The 23,497-nt window shown below is 41.5% G+C and overlaps 1 protein-coding gene across 1 annotated transcript in view; it reads left to right on the top strand.

Moving 5' to 3' along the window:
- Nucleotides 1-23,497, top strand: part of LOC124138839 (laminin subunit alpha-like) — a 97,834-nt gene that overhangs the window by 33,998 nt on the left and 40,339 nt on the right. The window contains exons 24-44 of the mRNA XM_046505723.2: nucleotides 547-676; nucleotides 1,518-1,660; nucleotides 4,404-4,519; nucleotides 4,640-4,845; nucleotides 6,940-7,070; nucleotides 7,315-7,385; nucleotides 7,673-7,817; nucleotides 8,153-8,293; nucleotides 8,899-9,048; nucleotides 9,467-9,574; nucleotides 9,681-9,764; nucleotides 10,196-10,317; nucleotides 10,658-10,766; nucleotides 13,922-14,035; nucleotides 14,219-14,337; nucleotides 15,081-15,167; nucleotides 15,906-16,117; nucleotides 16,829-16,929; nucleotides 17,410-17,590; nucleotides 22,606-22,743; nucleotides 23,035-23,186. Coding sequence (XP_046361679.2) covers nucleotides 547-676; nucleotides 1,518-1,660; nucleotides 4,404-4,519; nucleotides 4,640-4,845; nucleotides 6,940-7,070; nucleotides 7,315-7,385; nucleotides 7,673-7,817; nucleotides 8,153-8,293; nucleotides 8,899-9,048; nucleotides 9,467-9,574; nucleotides 9,681-9,764; nucleotides 10,196-10,317; nucleotides 10,658-10,766; nucleotides 13,922-14,035; nucleotides 14,219-14,337; nucleotides 15,081-15,167; nucleotides 15,906-16,117; nucleotides 16,829-16,929; nucleotides 17,410-17,590; nucleotides 22,606-22,743; nucleotides 23,035-23,186 — 2,760 coding nt within the window. The remainder of the gene's footprint in view (nucleotides 1-546; nucleotides 677-1,517; nucleotides 1,661-4,403; nucleotides 4,520-4,639; nucleotides 4,846-6,939; nucleotides 7,071-7,314; nucleotides 7,386-7,672; nucleotides 7,818-8,152; nucleotides 8,294-8,898; nucleotides 9,049-9,466; nucleotides 9,575-9,680; nucleotides 9,765-10,195; nucleotides 10,318-10,657; nucleotides 10,767-13,921; nucleotides 14,036-14,218; nucleotides 14,338-15,080; nucleotides 15,168-15,905; nucleotides 16,118-16,828; nucleotides 16,930-17,409; nucleotides 17,591-22,605; nucleotides 22,744-23,034; nucleotides 23,187-23,497) is intronic.

Here is a 23,497-nt window from a genome sequence, read left to right as displayed (position 1 = left end):
GATATAATGAACTACAAGAGACTGGAGAAATCAGTTTGTTATATACGTTATTCATTATATACTTTTTTCTGTTGGAAACATCCGCCATCTTGGCTAAAACAAAACACAATACACATACACCTTCCTCCCGCATCTACCGGTGATTCACTTAAAAAGTTTGTTTTACAGACAAGATTAGTCCAATTACATGGACAGGTAAGAGTAACATAATGCAAGTTTAACAAGGTTGAATCTTCACCAGTGATTTTGTTGATTTGCCGCGATTGTGTTGATACGCCTCTGATTGCATACAATTGTCAGTAACACTTCAGTGAGATTTGTCAGTTCGCTATACATGTCACTAACTAGTGGTAGATGGGCTTGTCGGTGATCAGATATCAGTTCGCTATAAATCTTTTGCACTTCATTATGGTGAGAACTTATCTCTTGTACATGAATGTAAGTTACACACATAGACAGTTTCATCGAACAGTTTTCCTTTGATTTCTCATGCTTACATTTTCAATTAAGAAGACAAACATTCATTGTTTTTGCTTTATGTTGCAGACCACTGTTGAGATTGAGGGTCAGATAGACAATCCCAACCAGCATGTGTTTGTTGTACACTTCTACATGCCCTCAGAGGTTGGCCTCACCATCCCCGTCACAGTCACTGCCGGCGACAGACAGGTCATAGGTGAGTCCAGAGGTCATTGTCAACATCAGGTCCACTGACATGCAGGTCATAGGTGTGTCCAGAGGTCCCTGTCACCATTACCACCTCCGTGGTCTAGTGGTAGAGCATCCGCCCTGAGAGCGGAAGGTCCGGGGTGCGATCCCTGGCCGCTTCATACCAAAAGATGTTAAAAGATGGTACTTGTTGTTACCCTGTCTGGCGCTTGGCATTAAGGGGTTAAAGCAAGGACTGGTCGGCTCGGAGTCAGTATACTGTGTCTGAGTGGGGTATTCATGTTAAACTGCGGCATGGTATCTCAGTGGGCTAGCACTATAAATCGGCATCAGTCCATTCTAGTACAAGCAGCCACACACACACACACACACACACACACACACACACACACGTGCATGCACGTCGCTATATAAGTGCAATAATCTTGGACGCGACGTTAAACCCAGTTTCACCTCACTTCACCTCAGGTCATAGGTGAGTCTAGAGGTTCCCATCACCATCATGACTGGCGACAGACAGGTCATAGGTGAGTCTATAGGTCCCCGTCGGCATCAAGGCTGGCGACAGACAGGTCCTACGTGAGTCTAGAGGTCCCCCTAACAGTTAGGGCTTGGGACAGACAGAGGTCATAGGTGATTTGTCTCTGTCGCCATCATGACCATCTGATATGTTACTGGTCTGGTATAATGTTCTGTCAGTTGCAAACTGTCCAATGAGTACTTGTCAAAATGGTTGTCCAAAGCAATTGTGAAAATGCCAATGTCTTCATGGCAAACGTTTGATAGTGGAAGATGTGCTAAAAGGAATGGTTGTTTGTTCTGTTGTATATGTGTGCCTCTCTGTACAGGGTACTTCACACCGCAGTACTGCCCCAGCACATCTGGCTGCCGAGGCACCATCCAGTTCCCTGACAGTGGCAACTACCTCTCCATCAAGTCTCCCGTAGTCCGTATGCTCTTCAACAATACACAAGGTGGAGACATCTGGCTGGTAAGAGCCATTCAAATAGTTTACAGGTTACAAATGAATGGACAAGTGATATATTCTTTTGTACCAATGAAATGTTCTTGTGCAGCCTCACAACTGAATCACCCATGAAATGTATATGTACAGCTTTCACAATGAAATGTTTTTGTACAGTTTACACTAAGGCTGGTACGGGTAACTCGGGTACCCGTGTACCCACATGACTACCCAAATCCGTGGTTAGTCATGTGATATACTGTATAATGACATTAACGATGAAATTCTACACTACATAGTTACACTACAAGTATAGCTAATGTTCACATTTCTTTCGGACTCTGCAAGCATTCGTTTTATATGTTCGAGTAAGGATAAAACCTCTATCAACGTCAGTGTATGCATGATCGTTTTATTCTTCCCCGCCCTTAAGGCGGGGAAGTATACGGGAAACGTTAATTTGGTGGCATGTATGTCGACATGTTGGTTTATTTGAAATTTCAAGCCACGAATTTACGGAAACAAAACATACAAATCATGTGCGTGGAATGTTGATGCTATTCTTTTCCAGCAATAAGAGATACTTCAAAATCGTCTTCATGTAGTTAATTGATGCATCTGACCGTTTCTGGTCATTAGCTGACACTATTAAACCATTCATGTGTAATCCGATGTCCTTTATTCGTAAAGGACTAATTTTCTGATTTTCACGGTGTATACAAAAGAAGAAGATTGTAAATAACAGCATAATAAAAATTATGTTCTGAATATGCTTATTCATGAACAACGACGACATCTCAATTTAAATGTAATATGGCTGAATTCCACATTCTACATACCACACTTTTGATTGTTTGGATGCTCATGTTCACTGGAAATATTTGGAATAGTTATATTCCGTATTTTGAATTAACCCAGTCCCCCGTATTTTTTTTAATCAGTGCACCGCACATAGCCACATGTGAAACGTTTGGTAGCAAAGTCAAAGCAAAATCGGAGTAGTGTGTCGGCGAATTTGCATCAAGACTGTAGTATTTTTCAACCGTTTTATGGAATTCAATGTACAGCCGTAGCTCTGGTCACTCGTATATTTTGTGTCCCATGGCTCAAATCTATTTGCGTCTGTACCGTGTTCCACTGACCTCGATAATCTGTTGGATGAAGGCACAGCTCTCTACAGTCACATAGTTAGCACCGAAGGCTATGAGGGGGTATTTAGGTCATAATCAGCTCCCAGCAGCCACTGCCTCAAGGGATATTGTCTACATAACAGATAAGTTTTTTTGTTCCGTCACAGGTGCTCGAAATATTGAAGCAGGGAAAACAAATTTCATAGAATCATTTCAACAAGCAATATTGATATCCCCGTCACTTTTGGTAACTTTTAATGATGTCTCCATTGCAATTTTTACGGATTTTGATTCGTATGTATTATTTGACTCTCATCAGCGGAGTGGTTTGGGTCAGATTGATCCGAATGGACAAGCGGTTTTACTTCTGTTTAGTAGTATGAAGGAATTGTTATGTTACATCTTAACAGTATATCAGGCGACTATGCTTGTCGTAAGAGGCGACAAACGGGATCGGATGGTCAGGCTTTGGTTGATGCATGGCATCGATCCCAATTGCGTGGATCGATGCTTATGATATTAGGCACTGGATTGTCTGGTCCAGACTCGATTATTTACAGAACGCTGTCATATAGCTGGGATATTGCTGAGTGCGGCGTTAAACGACAAACCAATCAATCATCTTCATATGAACTCAAACCAGTCATTGTTACAAGTAAACCACATTCCACAACAGTTACTGACACTGGATAAAAAACAGTACATAGAAAAAAAACAAGTAACTCAACTCATCATGATCACAATTACTATTCTTTGAAAGAAAGAAATACAAAAAAGAAACTGACCAAAAAACGTAAAACAAGAGACGAGGAATCTCCGTTATTGATTAGTCCCGGTATTGAAATGTTCTCCAACTACGTGATAATATTTTGAGTATGTGCATCTGTGGTTGTGACAAAAAGACCTTATCTAGTATGACTTTTTTGCCATATGGAGCCCTTAGAATTTTCATTTACAATATTTTAACCAAATGCCAAGTGTAAAAAGAATGTGATCTATTATTTGAGTATATGCATCTGCCAATGTTGTTGGCAGTTTTGATACTATTTCCACATGTTTACATTTGTGCCAGAAATTGCTTCCATTTCCTTCGATCTACTTTTTCAATAAAGACCCAGGTTAGAATAGGTCTTCAGCAACCCATGCTTGCCGTAAGAGGCGACGAACAGGATTGGGTAGTCAGGCTCGCCGATTTGGTCGATGCATAACATCATATTCCAATTGCGTAGTTCGATGCTTTTGGTGTCAATCACTGGATGATCTGGTCCAGACTGGATTATTTACAGACCGCCATCATATGGCTGGAATACTGCTGAGTGCGGCGTTAAACAAGAAACTATTTTTAAATAGACCTACCCTATGCAAATGTATCAACTGTACTGCCCAATACTCAAAATAAATAATATTTTTTTCCACAACAGCTACCTGGGTAGTAAATTTCGACATGTCCCAGCCCTAGTTTACACAGTGTAAGAACAAGTGAAATGTTCTTGTGCAGTTAGCTAAATTGGAGGACAAGTGAATTATTTTCTTGTTAACAGATGTTTATTTATTGATTAAAGTTTCCAAATTAATTTTCTGTGTTCTTGCTGTCCTTCCTTCAATGTACCTATTTGAGCTTACCACTCTTTTTCTTTCAGGACTATGTTCTCATGGCTCCTGCCAATCAATACAACATGCGTAACCTTGACCTTCACCCCATTGATAAATCAGGCGACTTCCTCACTGAGTGTGTTAATGATGGGTTTGAACTCAGGTATGTACACATCAATCTGTTTCACATTTGTTTTAGAATACACAAACAAATGAAGTATATTCCCTATATATCAGAATATATATGTATTTACCTGTATTGTGCACGTTTTTACTGTTTCAGGAGTAACAGTAAGTTCTGTCGTGAGAGTGTCTTCACTCTGACTTCAGAGTTTAACAATGGCGCCCTTCAGTGTGACTGCAACATTGATGGGTCTCTCAACTTCAACTGTGATCAGTTTGGTGGACAGTGTCAGTGCAGGGAGAACGTGATTGGTCGCAACTGCACAGCCTGCAAACCTGGATACTTCGGTTTTCCAAGATGCAAACGTAAGTTTTCATAGTACATGTTTTAAAAAGAACATCAGACCCCTTTATGAATGTTTTTCAATCAGGATTCTAGAGCAGAATAGATCATTAAGGTTTCCAGATGAAGGTGAATTAGATTGCCTCCATGTTTGTTGAGTGTGAATAGTTCATGGATGGGTACGTGACCACACTGTCACCTGATTATATGAACTGATACAGACACATATGGCTACAGGTGTCACTACTAATTATGGGGATATCATAGAGAATTCTACCATGACATTGATGAATGCTTGATTCTGATTGGTTAAAAAGAGGTTTCCTTTTTGCTACGGAAACCCCTTTCAAATATTTTAAGCCTTTTCACAAAAAAACGTGCACACGAATACATAGAAAGCCTACATATTGAGGCAATATAGATTCACCCCGATATAAACCATAAAACGAATCTTTATTTCGTCTAATACACACTGGGTCACTAATACCAGCCAGGTCTCTAATACACACCGATTCAAGGGCTCTCGCGACATTAATAGACAGTGTAGAGTCAAATAGAGGAAATACGGTAGTTTGATATCCGATGTTTGGGGCGTTCTAGGCCACAACCCTTCTTGCATACAAATGAAATGTTTATGAAACTGTTAGAGAAATGTTCTATGGTGACCAGAATCGGAACAATTTAAGCTATTTCCTCATTGAAACAACCGACAATGAAAGTAAAATAGAACACTATAAAAATTGTTTGAAAAAACTTTTATGATAACATGTTGTTTACAAAGCATTTTTGTGATCGATATTCGTTGCCATCTCCGTCAGCCACCACCGTTAGAATTTGGCAGGAGGGGATTTGAAAGTCCATCAGAAAACACACTTTCGAAAGTCCACAAAAACAATGTCCCAACTGAAGTGACAGCTTATCAAACTTGATGAAAATTCATTTCAGAACACGCACAATTAAGAAAATCATACACGATCCACTATTTCTGGGCCACAAATGTCTAAGTTCTGTCACTATCCGGCTTTGGATCCGTGAAATCTTGAAATTGACAGGTCACGGCGTGCAGATTCCTCGTTTCAAAATATCTGGCTCATCTGCAGCCTAAAAAGCGGCTGTTCAGTCATACTCTGTCACACTGGTAAACATATGGATGTACCAGCAGGCTTGATCAATCCCAGATTATCTACATGTTAATGTTGAACCACAACATAGATCGGGGTTGTCATCTTGCTTCATTCGAGAATGTAAACACAAGATTGTCAGCCATTGACAGCTGGGAGGTGTGAGTAACTGTGATGTAGGTCAAGTTCTGCCACATCCAAGTTCTGGGTGGAGAGGCATTTATTTTGATTTTATTATTGTTTACTGGGGGTAATTGCTAACTAACTAATAACACTGCCACATGCTAAATGTATAATAGAATGTTAATTCATAAAGTTTGTTGTAGAAATATATTTGTTTAGCATTTTAAAACCTTTTTCTATAACCCGTCACCCCTACAAAAGAAATGATGGCATGTTCGATTTCCAAGAAATGACCTCCCTCCCAAAATTCCGAGAAATGACAGTCAGTCCACAGTGTACAACAGTGTACAACAGTTTGGTAGAAATTAAAACATCTCTCTTTGGACTAAGTTTGGAGTGTTATTTGTCAACTTATTTTGAAAACCTATGTGTTTTGAACACTTATTATGAACTACTCACGACTATGGTGTTTTTAATCTTGAACTTTAGTAATAATTGTCTCATATACAAACTACCTGTGACCACTTTTGGGAATGTTCTAAGATTACTGACCTGTGCACCTGTGTTGTTACGCGTTGCAAGAGAGCACCTTTTTCAAAGTGTTGTTGCCGTCATGGTAGAATGGAGATAAACCTACTGTGTTTTGAAAGCGCTTGATTCAAATTTAAAATAAAGAGGTATCTACTCTACAGTGGGACTACATCAAATTTCAAAACACAGTAGGTACTCTACTTAAATTTAAGGAAAGTATTTACAGTATCGTTTTGTAGCGACAGGGGGACATTGTCACACTGTAACAAATACTTGTTTGACAAGAAATGCCAAGTATCATCTGTCTTTACATTTGGTATGTGAGTGTATTTGTCCTTACAGCCTGTAGCTGTCTGTATGGCCTGTGCCACCCCCTGAATGGAGAGTGTATCTGCCCGGCCAATGTGGAGGGGGACAGGTGTGACCGATGTGAGCCGGAGACCTATGGGTTTGATGCTCTCATTGGATGCCAGGTATGATCGTCTGCTCATTTGAATACTTGTTTCTTTTCTTTTAATGTGAAAAATATTTCCAACTGAACATTGTAGAATTTTATTCTCTTAAGACAAAGCCACCAGTCTTGTCTGTGAACATCAAAATGACTATTTTCTTGAAGAGAACTGTTTTTCCCCATTAATCTCATGTAGTCTACCCCTGTCAATGTGGCCAAATACCTTTGTGCATGTTGAGTTTCATACATGCTATCTCCATCACTAGGAGTGTAAGTGCAACATACAAGGAGTCCAGGGTCAAGACCTCAACTGTGACCAGACGACAGGAAAGTGCAGGTCAGTGTGGATAGTGTGGTTGAACCCCAGTTTGCACTGATGTGTCAGCATCATACTCATGCTCATTGGTTTCTCCAAAGTAATACGAAACTAAGACCAGCTTCACAGGCTTTCTTTATTTCCACCTTCACTCTACTGTGCCTGAAAAACTGTTTTGAGCAAACATTTAACCTGACTCGCTCATATTTTCACTCAGTACTTATTTTTCACTTCCTGTGTATGATTTGTTAAAGTGTTTGCTAGTGCATGTGATGCTGTACAGTTTTGACGGTTCGACTTGTTTCCAGATGTCTTCCGAATGTGAGTGGTCGAAAGTGTGACACATGTGACCCTGGTCACAGCATCTTCCCCTACTGCCGGCAGTGTGACTGTGACATCAGGGGAACAACGGTGGATATCTGCGACCAGAACTCAGCCAGGTGTATCTGCAAGGTAGCAGGACTACAGTCATAAAACTATTAGATATGCTCCTGGAGAATCCAGGTTTGAGAGCACACCAGCTCACTACTTAAACTTGTAAAAATTGCATGGTGAGTTGCATGACTTTTCCATGAGTGTAATTATCAGACCGTATTGCGTGGATGATCAGATAAGAGCCAATCTCTCTCTCAGTTGTTTCACTCATCGGTCATAGGATACAGCCATTTGACATCTTGATTTATTGTAGAAATGTTTTGGTTCAGATTCTAGCATGTTTTTCAAGGAAACACTACAAAATGTGGAGTTTAAGTCTTCCAGAATACAACACACTGTCATTTATGTTGCAGGAGAATGTTGCTGGACCAAGATGCGATGGGTGTGCGGCAGACACATACTACTTGAACCAGGAAAACCTTCGCGGATGCACCACTTGCTTCTGCTTCGGTGCCACCACCTACTGTGACAGCTCCCCCCTCTTCTGGAACCTGGTGAGAGCTGCGCAACTAATGGCAGTGGGGACTTCAGGAACAAAGAACTTCCAAATTGACTGTAGCTTGATTAAATTTTTAATGATTTATTGTTGGGCTGGGATGGGTCACTCAGGTACTTAGGTTGGGCGGGTCCAGAGTAGAATCCGGGTACCCATAGGAATATCCGAACCCGTGGTTAGTCACATTATATACTGTTTAATGACAATAATACTAAAACTCCATTGTTAAACTACAAGTCGCTATGTTCACATTTCTTTTTGACTATGTGAGCATCCCCCATTCTGGCTTTTATATGTTTGAGTGAAGATAAAGCTTCAGTCAACTTCATTGTATGCATGATCAGATTGCTTGATACATGTATCAAAATAGTTTTTGCCAGAGCAGACATTTTGTAAATTAGTAGACTGGGTCTTATCCAAGCTCTTGTTAGTAGGTTCTTATTGCATGATATGTTCGGAGCAGAGAAGCGAGTTAGAAACTGTCTACATGATTGGTGCCTTGAATATTAAGTCCCTGAAACTGAAGAATCCTGTAAATATATTTGTATCTGAAGAACTACAGTAGAATCTTTCCTGGAAAAGAGACATTTGTTTGTTTTTTAGGTGACCCAAATGAACAACTGGGCAGTGACAAATGTGAATGCTGATGTAATTGAGGCCGGATCCACCATTGCAGTGAAGGCAGCCAATTCCATCATTGACCCCAATGAAGCCATATACTGGGTGGCCCCACCAGAGTACCTGGGCAACAAGGTAGGTCATCAGCAGGCAGGTCCAAGTTGCAGGTGTAATTGTCTCATGACCTTGTCAATCACCAACACTGTGGATAAAATGCTGACCCAGGAGTGATGTATAGTGTTGATGAAATCTTTAAAACATATTGGTACATGCATTCTTACAATAGCTTCCCTTTAAAACGTTACTATGCTTGAAAACCCTTTCCTACATTTCTTTACAATTTTATATCAGAACGTGTTTGAACATGTTGTATAGGCATCCTGGCATGATGTTAGTTCAATATTTATCTTGTAACTATTTATATATAGGATTGTGTGTGTATGCAGGAAAACTCAATAAGTACCTGATTATAATATCCAGACATAAGCATGAAATGATATATGTTCTAGCATGTACTGATATACCAGTAACCCATGGTGATTATTTTCTTCAGATCAAGTCCTATGGTGGCTACCTGATGTACCAGGTACTGTTCACCCTCCCAAGGGACGACGAAGCTCAAAACTCGGAGGGACTTGTTAAGTCTGATGTGATTCTAGTGGTAAGTTGGCTAACATTCCATGTAGAAATATTAAATAAGAGCTACTTCAATAGATAATGTTTCTTAATCTTGCAAAGTATCTGATATTTATGATGTTATCTTCCAGGGTAACAACATGACAATAGTTCACTTCAGTAACGACCAGCCAGCACCAAACTCCCAAGTCAACTTGAAAGTCCAGCTATTCGAGGTGAGAACAAATCTCCAAACCTGTGTTTTCAATTCATAGCAACAAAGATAAAAAAAATAATTTAAAATAGATATATATATATATATATTCTTTGGTTTATGTCCAAATGTAAATATAAATGTTTAGATCTGCCTTGACTGAAGCACTGGTATGAGATTGTCCAACTATCTAAGGTAACTATATAAGGGTTACAGTGAATGCTGTTCCAGTACAACTTCATCTATATGACTTGCTATGTGGTTCCAGTACAATTTCATCTATATGACTTGCTATGTGGTTCCAGTACAATTTCATCTATATGACTTGCTATGTGGTTCCAGTACAATTTCATCTATATGACTTCCTATGTGGTTCCAGTACAATTTCATCTATATGACTTGCTATGTGGTTCCAATACAATTTCATCTATATGACTTGCTATGTGGTTCCAGTACAACTTCGTCCATGCCAACACCCGGGACACAGTAACAAGAGAGCAGTTCATGATGCTCCTCATCAACCTGCAGGCTTTACACGTCAGGGCCTCGTACTTTACACTCATTGATGAAGCCAGGTACAGCTCCACGTCTCACTGTTCACATTGTAGTGTCCAACTTGCACAGATACAAGCAAAGGGAACATTGTAAATCCAGATGGTACTGCACCCAGTGACGTATACATCAACCTGTTTCTGAATTTATGTATTTATTTGACACTATCCTATATATAGATTCCCAACATTTTTTTACTGGTCTGGTTTCACTGTACATGTTTTTTTGCATTGATGTTGACAGCTTGCATATCACAGGGAAAGTTAGTCCCTGTGTGGAATGAAGAAATACAGGACAATGAATTGAAAAAATGATTTTATCTGGCCCTGCTGGCTTGTTCTGAAGGTTGTCACTCTGTTGTAGACTGTCTGAAGTCCAGCTTGAAGCGGCCACTGAGGAAGGGCAAGGGGATGCAGCACTTTCTGTGGAGCAGTGCCAGTGTCCTCCTAACTACCAGGGCTCCTCCTGCGAGGTCAGCAGAATACTGTAGTGTTGTGGTTATCTCTAGCCTCCCACAGGAGTAGAATACTGTAGTGTTGTGGTTATCTCAAGCCTCCCACAGGAGTAGAATACTGTAGTGTTGTGGTTATCTCTAGCCTCCCACAGGAGTAGAATACTGTAGTGTTGTGGTTATCTCTAGCCCCCCACAGGAGTAGAATACTGTAGTGTTGTGGTTAACTCTAGCCTCCCACAGGAGTAGAATACTGTAGTGTTGTGGTTAACTCTAGCCTCCCACAGGAGTAGAATACTGTAGTGTTGTGGTTATCTCTAGCCTCCCACAGGAGTAGAATACTGTAGTGTTGTGGTTATCTCTAGCCTCCCACAGGAGCAGAATACTGTAGTGTTGTGGTTATCTCTAGCCTCCCACAGGAGTAGAATACTGTAGTGTTGTGGTTAACTCTAGCCTCCCACAGGAGTAGAATACTGTAGTGTTGTGGTTATCTCTAGCCTCCCACTGGAGTAGAATACTGTAGTGTTGTGGTTATCTCTAGCCTCCCACAGGAGTAGAATACTGTAGTGTTGTGGTTATCTCTAGCCTCCCACAGGAGTAGAATACTGTAGTGTTGTGGTTATCTCTAGCCTCCCACTGGAGTAGAATACTGTAGTGTTGTGGTTATCTCTAGCCTCCCACAGGAGCAGAATACTGTAGTGTTGTGGTTATCTCTAGCCTCCCACTGGAGTAGAATACTGTAGTGTTGTGGTTATCTCTAGCCTCCCACAGGAGTAGAATACTGTAGTGTTGTGGTTAACTCTAGCCTCCCACAGGAGTAGAATACTGTAGTGTTGTGGTTAACTCTAGCCTCCCACAGGAGTAGAATACTGTAGTGTTGTGGTTATCTCTAGCCTCCCACTGGAGTAGAATACTGTAGTGTTGTGGTTATCTCTAGCCTCCCACTGGAGTAGAATACTGTAGTGTTGTGGTTATCTCTAGCCTCCCACAGGAGTAGAATACTGTAGTGTTGTGGTTAACTCTAGCCTCCCACTGGAGTAGAATACTGTAGTGTTGTGGTTATCTCTAGCCTCCCACAGGAGTAGAATACTGTAGTGTTGTGGTTATCTCTAGCCTCCCACAGGAGTAGAATACTGTAGTGTTGTGGTTATCTCTAGCCTCCCTGTGAAGCAGAATACTGTAGTGTTGAGGTTAACTCAAGCTAATAATAAGTTGTCCTATAACAGACTTGCATCCTCAGACTGACCGATTACCTAGACTTGCCTATTATAAGGATAGAACAACTTTACATCCGTGGACTTATCATTCAATACAAGGAGCAAGGCTAACAGCAGACAGTGGGGTAGACTAACATTTAGTCTCTGAAATCTTATATAACACAATATCCTTCTTGACTCTAAAAGTAAAATAAAAATTCCCTATGCTGTGGAATAGAGCTAGCTGGAGCTGGCTAACTTGCTTTTGTATGGGTTTCCAGATTAATTTTTTTTTTCATAAAAAAAATATATTCCACAGTCATGGTGCAGGACTAACAGTGGGGAGATGCTTGAGATTGGGAGACAGGCAGCAAAAGCAAGCTCCCACTGTGTATAAACAAAGAGGTCATTCCAGCCATCATAGTCCCCTCGCCCTTATCAGTAGATTCCAAATCTCATGTCCGCCTGTCACTTACATTTTGATAAACTATTAGCAACAACTTGAAGCAAATTCCACCGTTCTCAGTCTTTAACTCAAGCCTCCCACAGGAGCAGAATACTGTAGTGTTGTGGTTATCTCTAGCCTCACACAAGAGCAGAATACTGTAGTGTTGTGGTTATCTCTAGCCTCCCACAGGAGCAGAATACTGTAGTGTTGTGGTTAACTCTAGCCTCCCACAGGAGCAGAATACTGTAGTGTTGTGGTTAACTCAAGCCTCCCACAGGAGCAGAATGCTGTAGTGTTGTGGTTAACTCAAGCCTCCCACAGGAGCAGAATACTGTAGTGTTGTGGTTAACTCAAGCCTCCCACAGGAGCAGAATACTGTAGTGTTGTGGTTATCTCTAGCCTCCCACAGGAGCAGAATACTGTAGTGTTGTGGTTATCTCTAGCCTCCCACAGGAGCAGAATACTGTAGTGTTGTGGTTAACTCTAGCCTCCCACAGGAGCAGAATACTGTAGTGTTGTGGTTATCTCTAGCCCCCCACAGGAGTAGAATACTGTAGTGTTGTGGTTAACTCTAGCCTCTCACAGGAGCAGAATACTGTAGTGTTGTGGTTATCTCTAGCCTCCCACAGGAGCAGAATACTGTAGTGTTGTGGTTATCTCTAGCCCCCCACAGGAGTAGAATACTGTAGTGTTGTGGTTAACTCTAGCCTCCCACAGGAGTAGAATACTGTAGTGTTGTGGTTATCTCTAGCCTCCCACAGGAGTAGAATACTGTAGTGTTGTGGTTATCTCTAGCCTCCCACAGGAGTAGAATAATGTAGTGTTGTGGTTATCTCTAACCTCCCACAGGAGTAGAATACTGTAGTGTTGTGGTTATCTCTAGCCCCCCACTGGAGCAGAATACTGTAGTGTTGTGGTTATCTCAAGCCTCCCACAGGAGCAGAATACTGTAGTGTTGAGGTTAACTCAAGCCTCCCACAGGAGCAGAATACTGTAGTGTTGTGGTTATCTCTAGCCTCCCACAGGAGCAGAATACTGTAGTGTTGTGGTTAACTCAAGCCTCCCACAGGAGCAGAATACTGTAGTGTTGTGGTTAACTCTAGCCTCCCACAGGAGCAGAATACTGTAGTGTTGTGGTTATCTCTAGCCCCCCACAGGAGTAGAATACTGTAGTGTTGTGGTTAACTCTAGCCTCCCACAGGAGTAGAATACTGTAGTGTTGTGGTTATCTCTAGCCTCCCACAGGAGCAGAATACTGTAGTGTTGTGGTTAACTCAAGCCTCCCACAGGAGCAGAATACTGTAGTGTTGTGGTTAAATCTAGCCTCCCACTGGAGCAGAATACTGTAGTGTTGTGGTTAAATCTAGCCTCCCACTGGAGCAGCATACTGTAGTGTTGTGGTTAAATCTAGCATCCCACTGGAGCAGAATACTGTAGTGTTGTGGTTAAATCTAGCCTCCCACTGGAGCAGAATACTGTGCTTGAACATATTCTATGTATTATTAACATGACATGTGTTGCTTTTTTACCAGGAATGTGCACCAGGGTACTACCGATCACGCCCCACCCCCTACCTCGGCATCTGTGTTCCCTGTGAGTGCAATGGACATGCAGACTCATGTGACCCCATCACAGGAGAGTGTTTGGTAAGTTGTAGAAATTCCCTATAGTAATGAAGAAGAAACAATGATCATAATACGATTAGTTATGAGAACATTCCTGGATATACGAGTTGGAAGAAGATTAGAATACCCGAGTGTAAAACTTTGTGAAAATATTTGTTTGTGTGGGTGCCTTTTCACATTAATAATTATTCTGTTCATTCCCAGAACTGCCAAGACAACACAACAGGACTTCATTGTGAAGCATGCCTGACTGGATACTTTGGTGACCCAGCGGTTGGGGGTTGTCAGATCTGTGCTTGTCCTCTGCCACTATCATCTAACAAGTAAGTTGGGACATTGAGTGACATCTGGCATCATGAGTGCAGGGTTTAGTCATGTTTTATGAACACAATGATGGCTTTCTTCATATGACTAGAACATGTATCTCTTAAACCCGATTAGGGGTTTATCATAACTCATAATACAATCCAGCAATCTGATTGGCCAGTCACCATCTTGTAAAACCCATAGGATATCATCTTGTTACTACGTGATAATTATGTTCACATTGAGTTACCATACTGAACCCACTGGCAGTCTTACTGCAGATCAGACACTGTCACACATAGGTATTTCACCTAAAATATGTCTTGTGAACATGAGGGGCGGTCGGGTAGCCTGGTGGTTAAAGCGTTCGCTCGTCACGCCTAAGACCCGGGTTCGATTCCCGACATGGGTACAATGTGTGAAGCCCATTTCTGGTGTCCCCCGCCGTGATGTTGCTGGAATATTGCTAAAAGCGGCGTAAAACCATACTCACTCACTCACTCACTCACTTGTGAACATGTAGTGATAAATTCATTACATGTGTTATTAGCGGAGTGTCCAGGATTTTATGAGTTGAACCTTCTTGAACACCCCTTGACCTTCAGTCTTGAGGTGTACACGCCCAAGCGCATAAAATCCTGTATACTCTGCTAATGACACAGGTAATTCATGATACGAACCTGGTCCTGCAGTGGATTTCAGCGTTAACGGTTTATTGATGAACTAATTATTTTACTTTGTAACATTTGTTTCTTTTCAGCTTTGCTGTTTCCTGTGTCATATCAGATAATGGTCTGACTACCTTCTGTGAGTGCCTCCCAGGATATTATGGGCCCAACTGCGAGAGGTAGGTGCATGTAATGCAATAGTCTACTTTCCACAGCTGTTCATAATATGCGAAACAAGACATTTTGGTGTTGCTGTGGATTCTGAAATGTGGGATCAATTCAGAAATATGAGATACCATTGTAAAAGTCCCCAGTATCCCATAGTACTAAGAGCTAACTGAAAGAATCGGGTGGTCATGATGTGTGACATGTTTATGTGTCATTGTACCCTGAATGCATTGATAGTTGCTTGTGCTGTCTGTCAGCCACTGGGACTGCCTCTGTGATCTAGTGGTAGAGCGTCCGCCCAGAGAGCGGAAGGTCCGAGGTTCGATCCCCGTCCGCATTATACCAAAAGACGTTAAAAGGTGCTACTTGTTGTTACCCTGTCTGGTGCTCAGCATTAAGGGGCTTAAACAAGGACTGGTCGGCTCGGAGTCAGTATACTGTGACTGAGTGGGGTATTCGTATTAAACTGCAGCATGGTATCTCAGAGGGCTAGCACTATAAATCGGCATCAGTCCGGACTAGTACGAGCAGCCACTCACACACATAATTCTGGATGTGACGTTAAACCCCATTTCACTTTAGCTCACCCGACAGCCACTGGTTTGCCTCACTGTTTTCTTTTTCAGTGTCTGATTAACTTTCAGATGTTGTAAAGTACTATTGTGTTATTTATTCTTTGTCAGCCTTACTGTCTTTGCTCAATGACAGGATGCCTTTTTCATCTGTACCATTTCCCTTTCTACCCCTAGCTGTGCCTCTGGTCACTATGGTAACCCCTACAAAGTTGGTGAGGGGTGCCAGCAATGTGGGTGCAGTGGCAACATAAATTTGAACGACCCCTACAGTTGTGACCGATACACAGGCGAGTGTCTCATCTGCCTCAACAACACAGCCGGCAGCTACTGTGACAGCTGCCAGGAATGGTTTTATGGGGATGCCATTCAGAGAAAGAACTGTGCATGTAAGTACCTCTGCTTCCTTTATCATCATACTGATGTAGCTTTGAAAAGAATGTGTACCATCAACTTGGCATCGACAGTTATTTTCAAAATCTTTTCATGTTTTTAATCAAAGTGCTCAAGTGTTGTGCTACAATCCATATGCACTGGTTGTCTGTGAGGCAGGGAATGTGAAACGTTTTTTTCGATTAACGTGATGAGATCATCTTCAGTAGATGCCACCATTTTGTTTGAAGCAAAAAAAAGTAATATGAAGGGTGGAATCTGGTTGGTCAATAAGAGGGACATAGAAGAAACATAACTTGTAATAATCCCTGGTGGCACTATGATCGAGCCACTTAATTCCAACCTAATTCAGCAAAAGTGGAAGCTGACCTATACATATATGTTAATGTTTAATAGCAATTTCATGTTTCCAATTCTATCCATCAATCTATCACAGACCAGTGCAAGAACAAACTGGTGTTTCTAATAACTTAATGCAGTGATACCCTGCCAATATGAAAGATACCATTCCAAGTGACATTATCAAGATTAACAAAGTTTTGTTGTTCATGAATCGGGAGTATGGAATAATGTGTTTTTGTTTGTCATGTTCCTGACAGTTGTCATCCAGAAGTCAGGGATTCTGTCCTAACAGGTTCCAGTCTAACATGAATTACTGCTCATCTATATCTTGTTTGCTATAAGATGGTGACTGTTTACCATTGTAGCCTGTGCCTGCAACCAATGTGGCTCGGAAAGCTGTGACAATGGGAATGGTGTCTGTGCTTGCAAACCCAATGTGATTGGCCTGGACTGTGACCAATGTGCAGTGAGTATAACCAACCAATCATAACACAGATGTATAGATGACCATAGAGAGAAATGATGTTTTGTTTAAGAACATAGAGAAATAATATTTTGTTTAAGAACATAGAGAGATAATAAGAACATAGAGAGATAGTGTTTTGTGTCGAGGACCAAGTTTCACAAAGGGATTGTACTACAACTGAAGTAAGCATGACATATCAATGTTACAGAATGGGTGTTACAACAGTTTTGCACCATGATGTCTTTGTAAGGGGGCTCTTGATGATAACTGGAAGGAAAGCAGAATCAAAGAGAAACTAAAAGAGTAAATAATTTAAGATAATAATATGTTAAGTGATGCCAAAATATGGTACAATGTAGTCAAATCAAGTAAAGCATTGTTCAGATTTCCTTATTTGCCTTAACAGCGAGGTAAAATCTCTATCCTAGATATCTATTTGACATATTCCCACCCTGTGTTATGTTTTTGCTCCACTTGCAGCCTTACACATGGGGGTTTGAATACTGTACTGGGTGCAACCGCTGTGATTGTGGGTCTGCCTCCATCTCCCCCCAGTGTGACCTGAGGACTGGTCAGTGTGAGTGCCAGCCCAATGTCCTTGGACAGAAGTGTGACCAGTGCCAGCAGGGCTACTGGAACTATGGTTCTTCAGGATGTCAACGTGAGGACATAAACTGTTTTTATATTGTTGATGTTGTCAGTGCATATTTCATGTGTATCAAATATATGTTCAGCTTTCACACAGGGCTCAGAGAAAACATGACTCATCCACTGTCTTCTTGGGGCAGCACATGCTCACATTTTCACCTAGTATCATCACTATTTGTTAGTTATTCAAAAACACATGGTTTGGAATGATCAGAATCATGTGCAAAGGACATGCCTTTTAGCAGAGATTTCTATTGATTATGTAACTGATTTCAGTGCTTTTCTAGAAAGTTTCACTTTTATGCCTTGAAATACCAAAAAGCCCCTTCATCTTCACTTCTTGTAAGGTTTGTCATTAATTAATTAATTATTTTAGCTTATCCTGGAAACCTCCTGAACTGTGTTCCCAGAGAACTTGCACACCGGAAGCACATGATCAAGCCCGGTTACACATCACTCTCTCAATTTTGCAACAACCGAATGGTTGGGGATAATTTCCTGAGCATTTGTGATCCAAGCCTTCCTAGCAAAGCTTCCTGCATCCCTCAGCACTGTACTAAAGAGCGGAAGTGTAGTTCCTGCTCTCCTTTCGGGGGAGATACATTTTCAGAATATGTATTTGCAGTACAGAGGAAGAAGATGGACGGTAAGAGGGGGGAATCATCTCAAGCTGCATCATCCCTGAGCTGCGTCATCCTCAACACCACACCGACATCCTTTTCAGAGAAAGATAGAGAGCTAGACTTTCTCGGGGGAATTATTTACTAATCTGCTTTCTTTACAGTTAATACCTGCAACTGCTTCCCTGGGTAGCTGAAGTGTTTGACACCCCTGTAAAGGGTACAACCAGGCCAAAGAAAAAATATTCTGCTGATGCCTGCATCATGAAGAAGAATCTACAATCGCTGGCAAAGAAGAAGAATCCTTTATCAACTTCATCAAATTCAATGCTGACAAAGAGTAAACATGTCTGAGCTTATGTGAATATCACAAAGTAGACTGATGCCGCTGACAATGGGTCTTCAAAGCCTGCATCCCAACATGCACAGACAACATCAGCATGCAGCCTTAATGCAGTCCTGAGGGTTCGCACAGCCTCAAGGGTTCATGCAGGTGTTCATGCAGCCTCCCTACACTCAGAAGGCCTTCACACCGCAACCTATCTACACTGAGGTGCAGACTTTCATGCAGCCACCAGCCCTTTCACAGGCACCCTCTAGTGGGCAGCTACCTTCCTTCGCACATCCTGCCAGGTTTATGCAGCCTACTATGGACCCCGACATAGTCACCAATGTTACACAACAAGTTTTACTTGCAATGAACAACATCACACTTTATTTAAGGACTCCAATCAGCATACACCATCTTCATCTTCCTCTGCAGAGAATTTGCAGACTTTCCGCTGTTCATCTTCAGCTTCAAACCCTAGCACTTCATTCCTTTTACAGGAAGAAGACGTGTTTGAGCCACTCTTTGAAGAAGAGTAAAAATCTACAGATCATACCCCCGTTTATCCACATCATTAATTGCAGATAGATACCTATCTCATCACCATCTAGAGAGTCGTCACTGTCAGATACGTTCACCCTTTTTTTCTTGGCGCTGCAGAGATTGACAAAGGTAATACTCTTATGTCTGATTTGAAGTGTAGATTCTACCAAATGGAGGATAAAAAGTTATCACAACTTGACACCACTACAAGATGATCCTTCTTCATGATCAATGAGGCAATGCTTAAGGATGTTTCTCTCTGCATTGATTGCTCAAAAGAAAAGCCAAGAGTTCATCTCAGGCCACATTAGCTCTACGTCTGCCAGCCTTACGCTTTTACGTCGGCAGGGCCTCATAACTAACTCCCTTTGATCAGACCTATATGCAAAGCCTCTTCTTTGTCAGACAAGGAGGTAGTCCAAGATTATGAGGACCAGATGCTGATTAAGTCAGTCCAGATGATGAATTCTATGTAGTCTGTACAAAGAACACAGTTTATAAGCATATTCTCCGGCATCCAAAGGGCTAAAGACAGATGTTATTCCCACAGATGGGGGAAGTCAACTTCTCTTCGTAAGTCACAAGACAAATTCAAGTAACCAATCCATGCATGGCAGGGGATCCAGGTGATCTCATGCCTATCATTGATGGGATGCTGACAACCAACTAGGACATTCCACCTCCAGCCGTTTGTAATCAGCCTATAACAATAGATGGCAGATATTGGAGAAACTTGGACATTCTAGATGATCCATTTGTCAGCAACATTCTCAAGAAGGGCTACAAACCAACACTTTGAGAGGAACCACCCCTCACACTCACCTCATTGGCCATTATATATCTGGACAGGTTAAAACCCAAGCAAGGAAAGGCAATAAACACCCTTCCATCGAAGGGTGTGGTTTAAAGAGTGCAGCCTGATGCCCTACCTCTGGTATTTTATTCCCCAATTTTTCTGGTCCCCAAAAAGAACTCAACAGAAAAGTTTCATTTAATATACAAGATGAAAGATTTCAACAGGAAATATCTTAAAAAACGGACAAGTTTAGAATGCCTCACCTACCGCATCTGAAGCACCTAATAAGACGGCGGCACAATCATCTTGTAAGCATCGACCTTCAAGACACTTGCCTATGTCCCCATTCATCCTACCTTTCCAGTTTGAAGGACAACATTTCCAGTGGGCAGTCCTGTACTTTTGAATTTCTATGGCTCTGTGGTTGTTTTCTCAGGTGACCAAACCAATTGTAGATTTCATACTCAACAAGGGGATACGCAGCACATTCTACATGGGCGATGGGATTCAAGCACATGAAGTTGTCCATCTACTCGGAGATTGTATTCTAACATTATTAACAGAGACTTAGTGGTCTTATCAGTTCCCGGGCGGTCGGGTAGCCTAGTGGTTAAAGCGTTCGCTCGTTACGCCGAAGACCCGGGTTCGATTCCCGACATGGGTACAATGTGTGAAGCCAGTTTCTGGTGTCCCCCGCCGTGATATTGCTGGAATATTGCTAAAAGCGGCGTAAAACAATACTCACTCACTCACTCACTCACTTATCAGTTCCCAGAAATCAGACCTCACTCCATCACAAGACCTCAAATTCTTGGGAATCCAATTCCTCACAAGGAAAAATTTATTCAGGTGCCAGGTGGTCAGTGGACAAAGATTCAAAGCTATCTACGGGTTCAACTAACAGTCAACGACATTTGTCTCACCAGTTCCAGACCCACTAGCTTGAGCCGAAGACGCCCTGGTGATATCTTGGGAAGGGTGACACCCTTATGTGTTCTGACCACCGGCACTAATACCTATTACTGCTTTTGATCACGATTTACTGGCTGACTACGACTTGGTCACCAGAGCTCGTCATGTTTCCAGGGATACCAACGGTTAAACTCCCAAACTGGCAAAACCTTCTTCATCCTCATATCATGCAAGTTCATCAAAACCCAGATGCTTACGAACTTCACGTATGTAACATATACTGTTCAACCTTACTAGATATTCTGGCAGAGCAGCCAAGGCAGTCTCCCTAGCCCTTCGCAGATCTACAACGAATTTATTAGATGATAGATGAAACAGCTTTGACCAGTTTGTGACCTATAAACATGACCTATGAGTATAAAGGTTTTACAGCAACCAACACTACCCTACCATAAGTAGCAGAATTCCTTTGCCATTTGTGAAGTACAAAGAATTTCAAAGGAGGCTCAACATATGTTGCAGCAATTAGTTCCATGGTTACAATGCATAACAGAATCAAGTTCACCAAAGTGGTCTTACATCCTTGCTGAAGATCAGCAGAAGATATTCAGAGCACCAGTCTGAGATCTGAATGTGGTACTCTACCACCTCACCAATGAAGCAAATGAATGAATCTAACTCATCTAAGACATTATTTCTACTAGACTAGAATGTCTGAAATTCATGCAATCGATTTCTCACATACTTGACTTGACAGCGGCCAAAATGCATCGGATTTTTTCCCGAAGAATCAGCCAGACAGACAGATTCATATTCCACCACTTTCATCAGTTCTAGGGTCTGAGGACACCTTGGATTTATCCATTTTAAGCTCTATGCATCTCCCTGAACAGATAAGGCACCAGACGTCAAAACTTAAGAAGGTTGTTCATTCCGTTATCTAGGATAAATACCACAGAAATATCCAGCACAAACATTTCCTTCTGGATGAGAGCAGTAGTCCTCAGAGCCTATAGAGTGGCAAGGCCAGCCCCCCTTCAACCTTCAAACGACATGAAGTGAGAGCCATAGCATCAACGTTGGCACTGCATGGAAACTGCTCTATCCTTACAATTATGGAAGGCTGTTTGTAGATATCGGATACGGTTTTTGCTTACCATTACCTTAGATTTTTCTGTGTGGATGTGGCTGGAATTCACGTGCTTAGTGGTCGCACAACAATTAACTATGCCTAACAGAAGATAGGCCTTACTACCAGAAAACTCATCCAGTATTCATGTAGACTTATTGAAGTCTGGTTACTGTCCCATTAAGTGAGAGAGTGATGAGTAAACCTGCTTGGACATGTGCTTCTGTTGTGCATGTGCAGTATAGGGGTGCATTTGGGTGAGATGTTTTCTCTGTTCTCAAGGAATACAGTTCAGTCCACTATCTTTCAAAAATGATTAGAGATAAACAATAAGTATGAGTCAGGATAAGTATAAATAATATTTTTAGCCTAAAGTATATATAATTTTAGGGATAGTACACTTTAATGCACTGATTCTAATTCATGCTTTTGTTTTCTCTGATCAGTGCAATTCAATATTAATTCAAGCCATATCATCACTTTATTTGTTCAAATATTTATCAGAAACAGTTATGATTATTGCTATTTTGGAATCTTTCAAAATGAAAATATTGCCTTGAATATATATTATTTGGATTATTTAGGCCCTAGGGTTCATTACCATTTGTAAATGCTCATACAGGAAGATACCATCCCCAAGAACTTGACATACAATGGAACCATGACATGACAGATACATTTACTGTTGGGCTGTTTTCAGGCTGTGAATGTATGGGAGATGGAGCTGTTACCTGCGATGCCGACACTGGGCGGTGTCAGTGCTTGCCTGGTGTCACTGGGGAGATGTGTGACAGGTGCTTGGATAGATGGGTCCTCATACCAGAAGTTGGATGTCAAGGTATTGCATCTTCTGTGTGTGGAATTAATATCTTTCCCTGGCAGCTGTGTATTCATTGTATTTTGTGATTATTCTTTGTAAGTTGCAGGGAACTGCAGATTATTATGGTATTCAAGGGGCAGTAGACAATTACCAATGAAAATGAGGGTCAGGTATCCAAAATATAGGTCCAGGGTACTCACAGTGCTGAGAAGCGCAGGGTCATTTGTTTGTGTAAACAAAGAGAAAACAATCTGAAGCACTGACCATTTGTGATTAGCCTGAATAACTACTTGTGCCTTATGTTGTCAGAATGCGGCTACTGTGTTCATCTTCTGATGGATGACCTTGACTTCATGGACAGGAACGTCACAGTAAGTCGGCGCACGCTGGCTAGTGTGTCTGTGGGAGTTGCTGCCTTCCAGAAACTGTCCGAAATCAACCAGACCATAGCTGACCTCAGGGTAAGAAGCTTGTTCCCTGGTCTTGCATGAGGATGTTATCCTACTGATTCTTGTATTTGTTTGTTTGCTGTTTAATGCTGCACTCAGCCATATTCCAGCTACATGATGGCGGTCTGTAAATAATCATGAGCATCAATCCACGTAATTGGGATACAATGACATGCATCAACCAAGTCAGCGATCCCAAAAGTAGAATTTTTACAGCAAGCATGGGTTGCTGAAGATCTTTTCTTCCCTGGATTCAATTCTTGTAAATTATGCAGCTATTATATTGTGAAGGGGGTGAGGGCAATAGTATGATTTGGAATTTT

This window comes from Haliotis rufescens, unplaced genomic scaffold, assembly GCF_023055435.1.
Source record: "Haliotis rufescens isolate VD_foot unplaced genomic scaffold, xgHalRufe1.0.p SCAF_2, whole genome shotgun sequence".
In the NCBI taxonomy this organism is placed as follows: Eukaryota; Metazoa; Mollusca; class Gastropoda; order Lepetellida; family Haliotidae; genus Haliotis; species Haliotis rufescens.
This window is presented reverse-complemented; position numbering and strand designations above follow the sequence as displayed.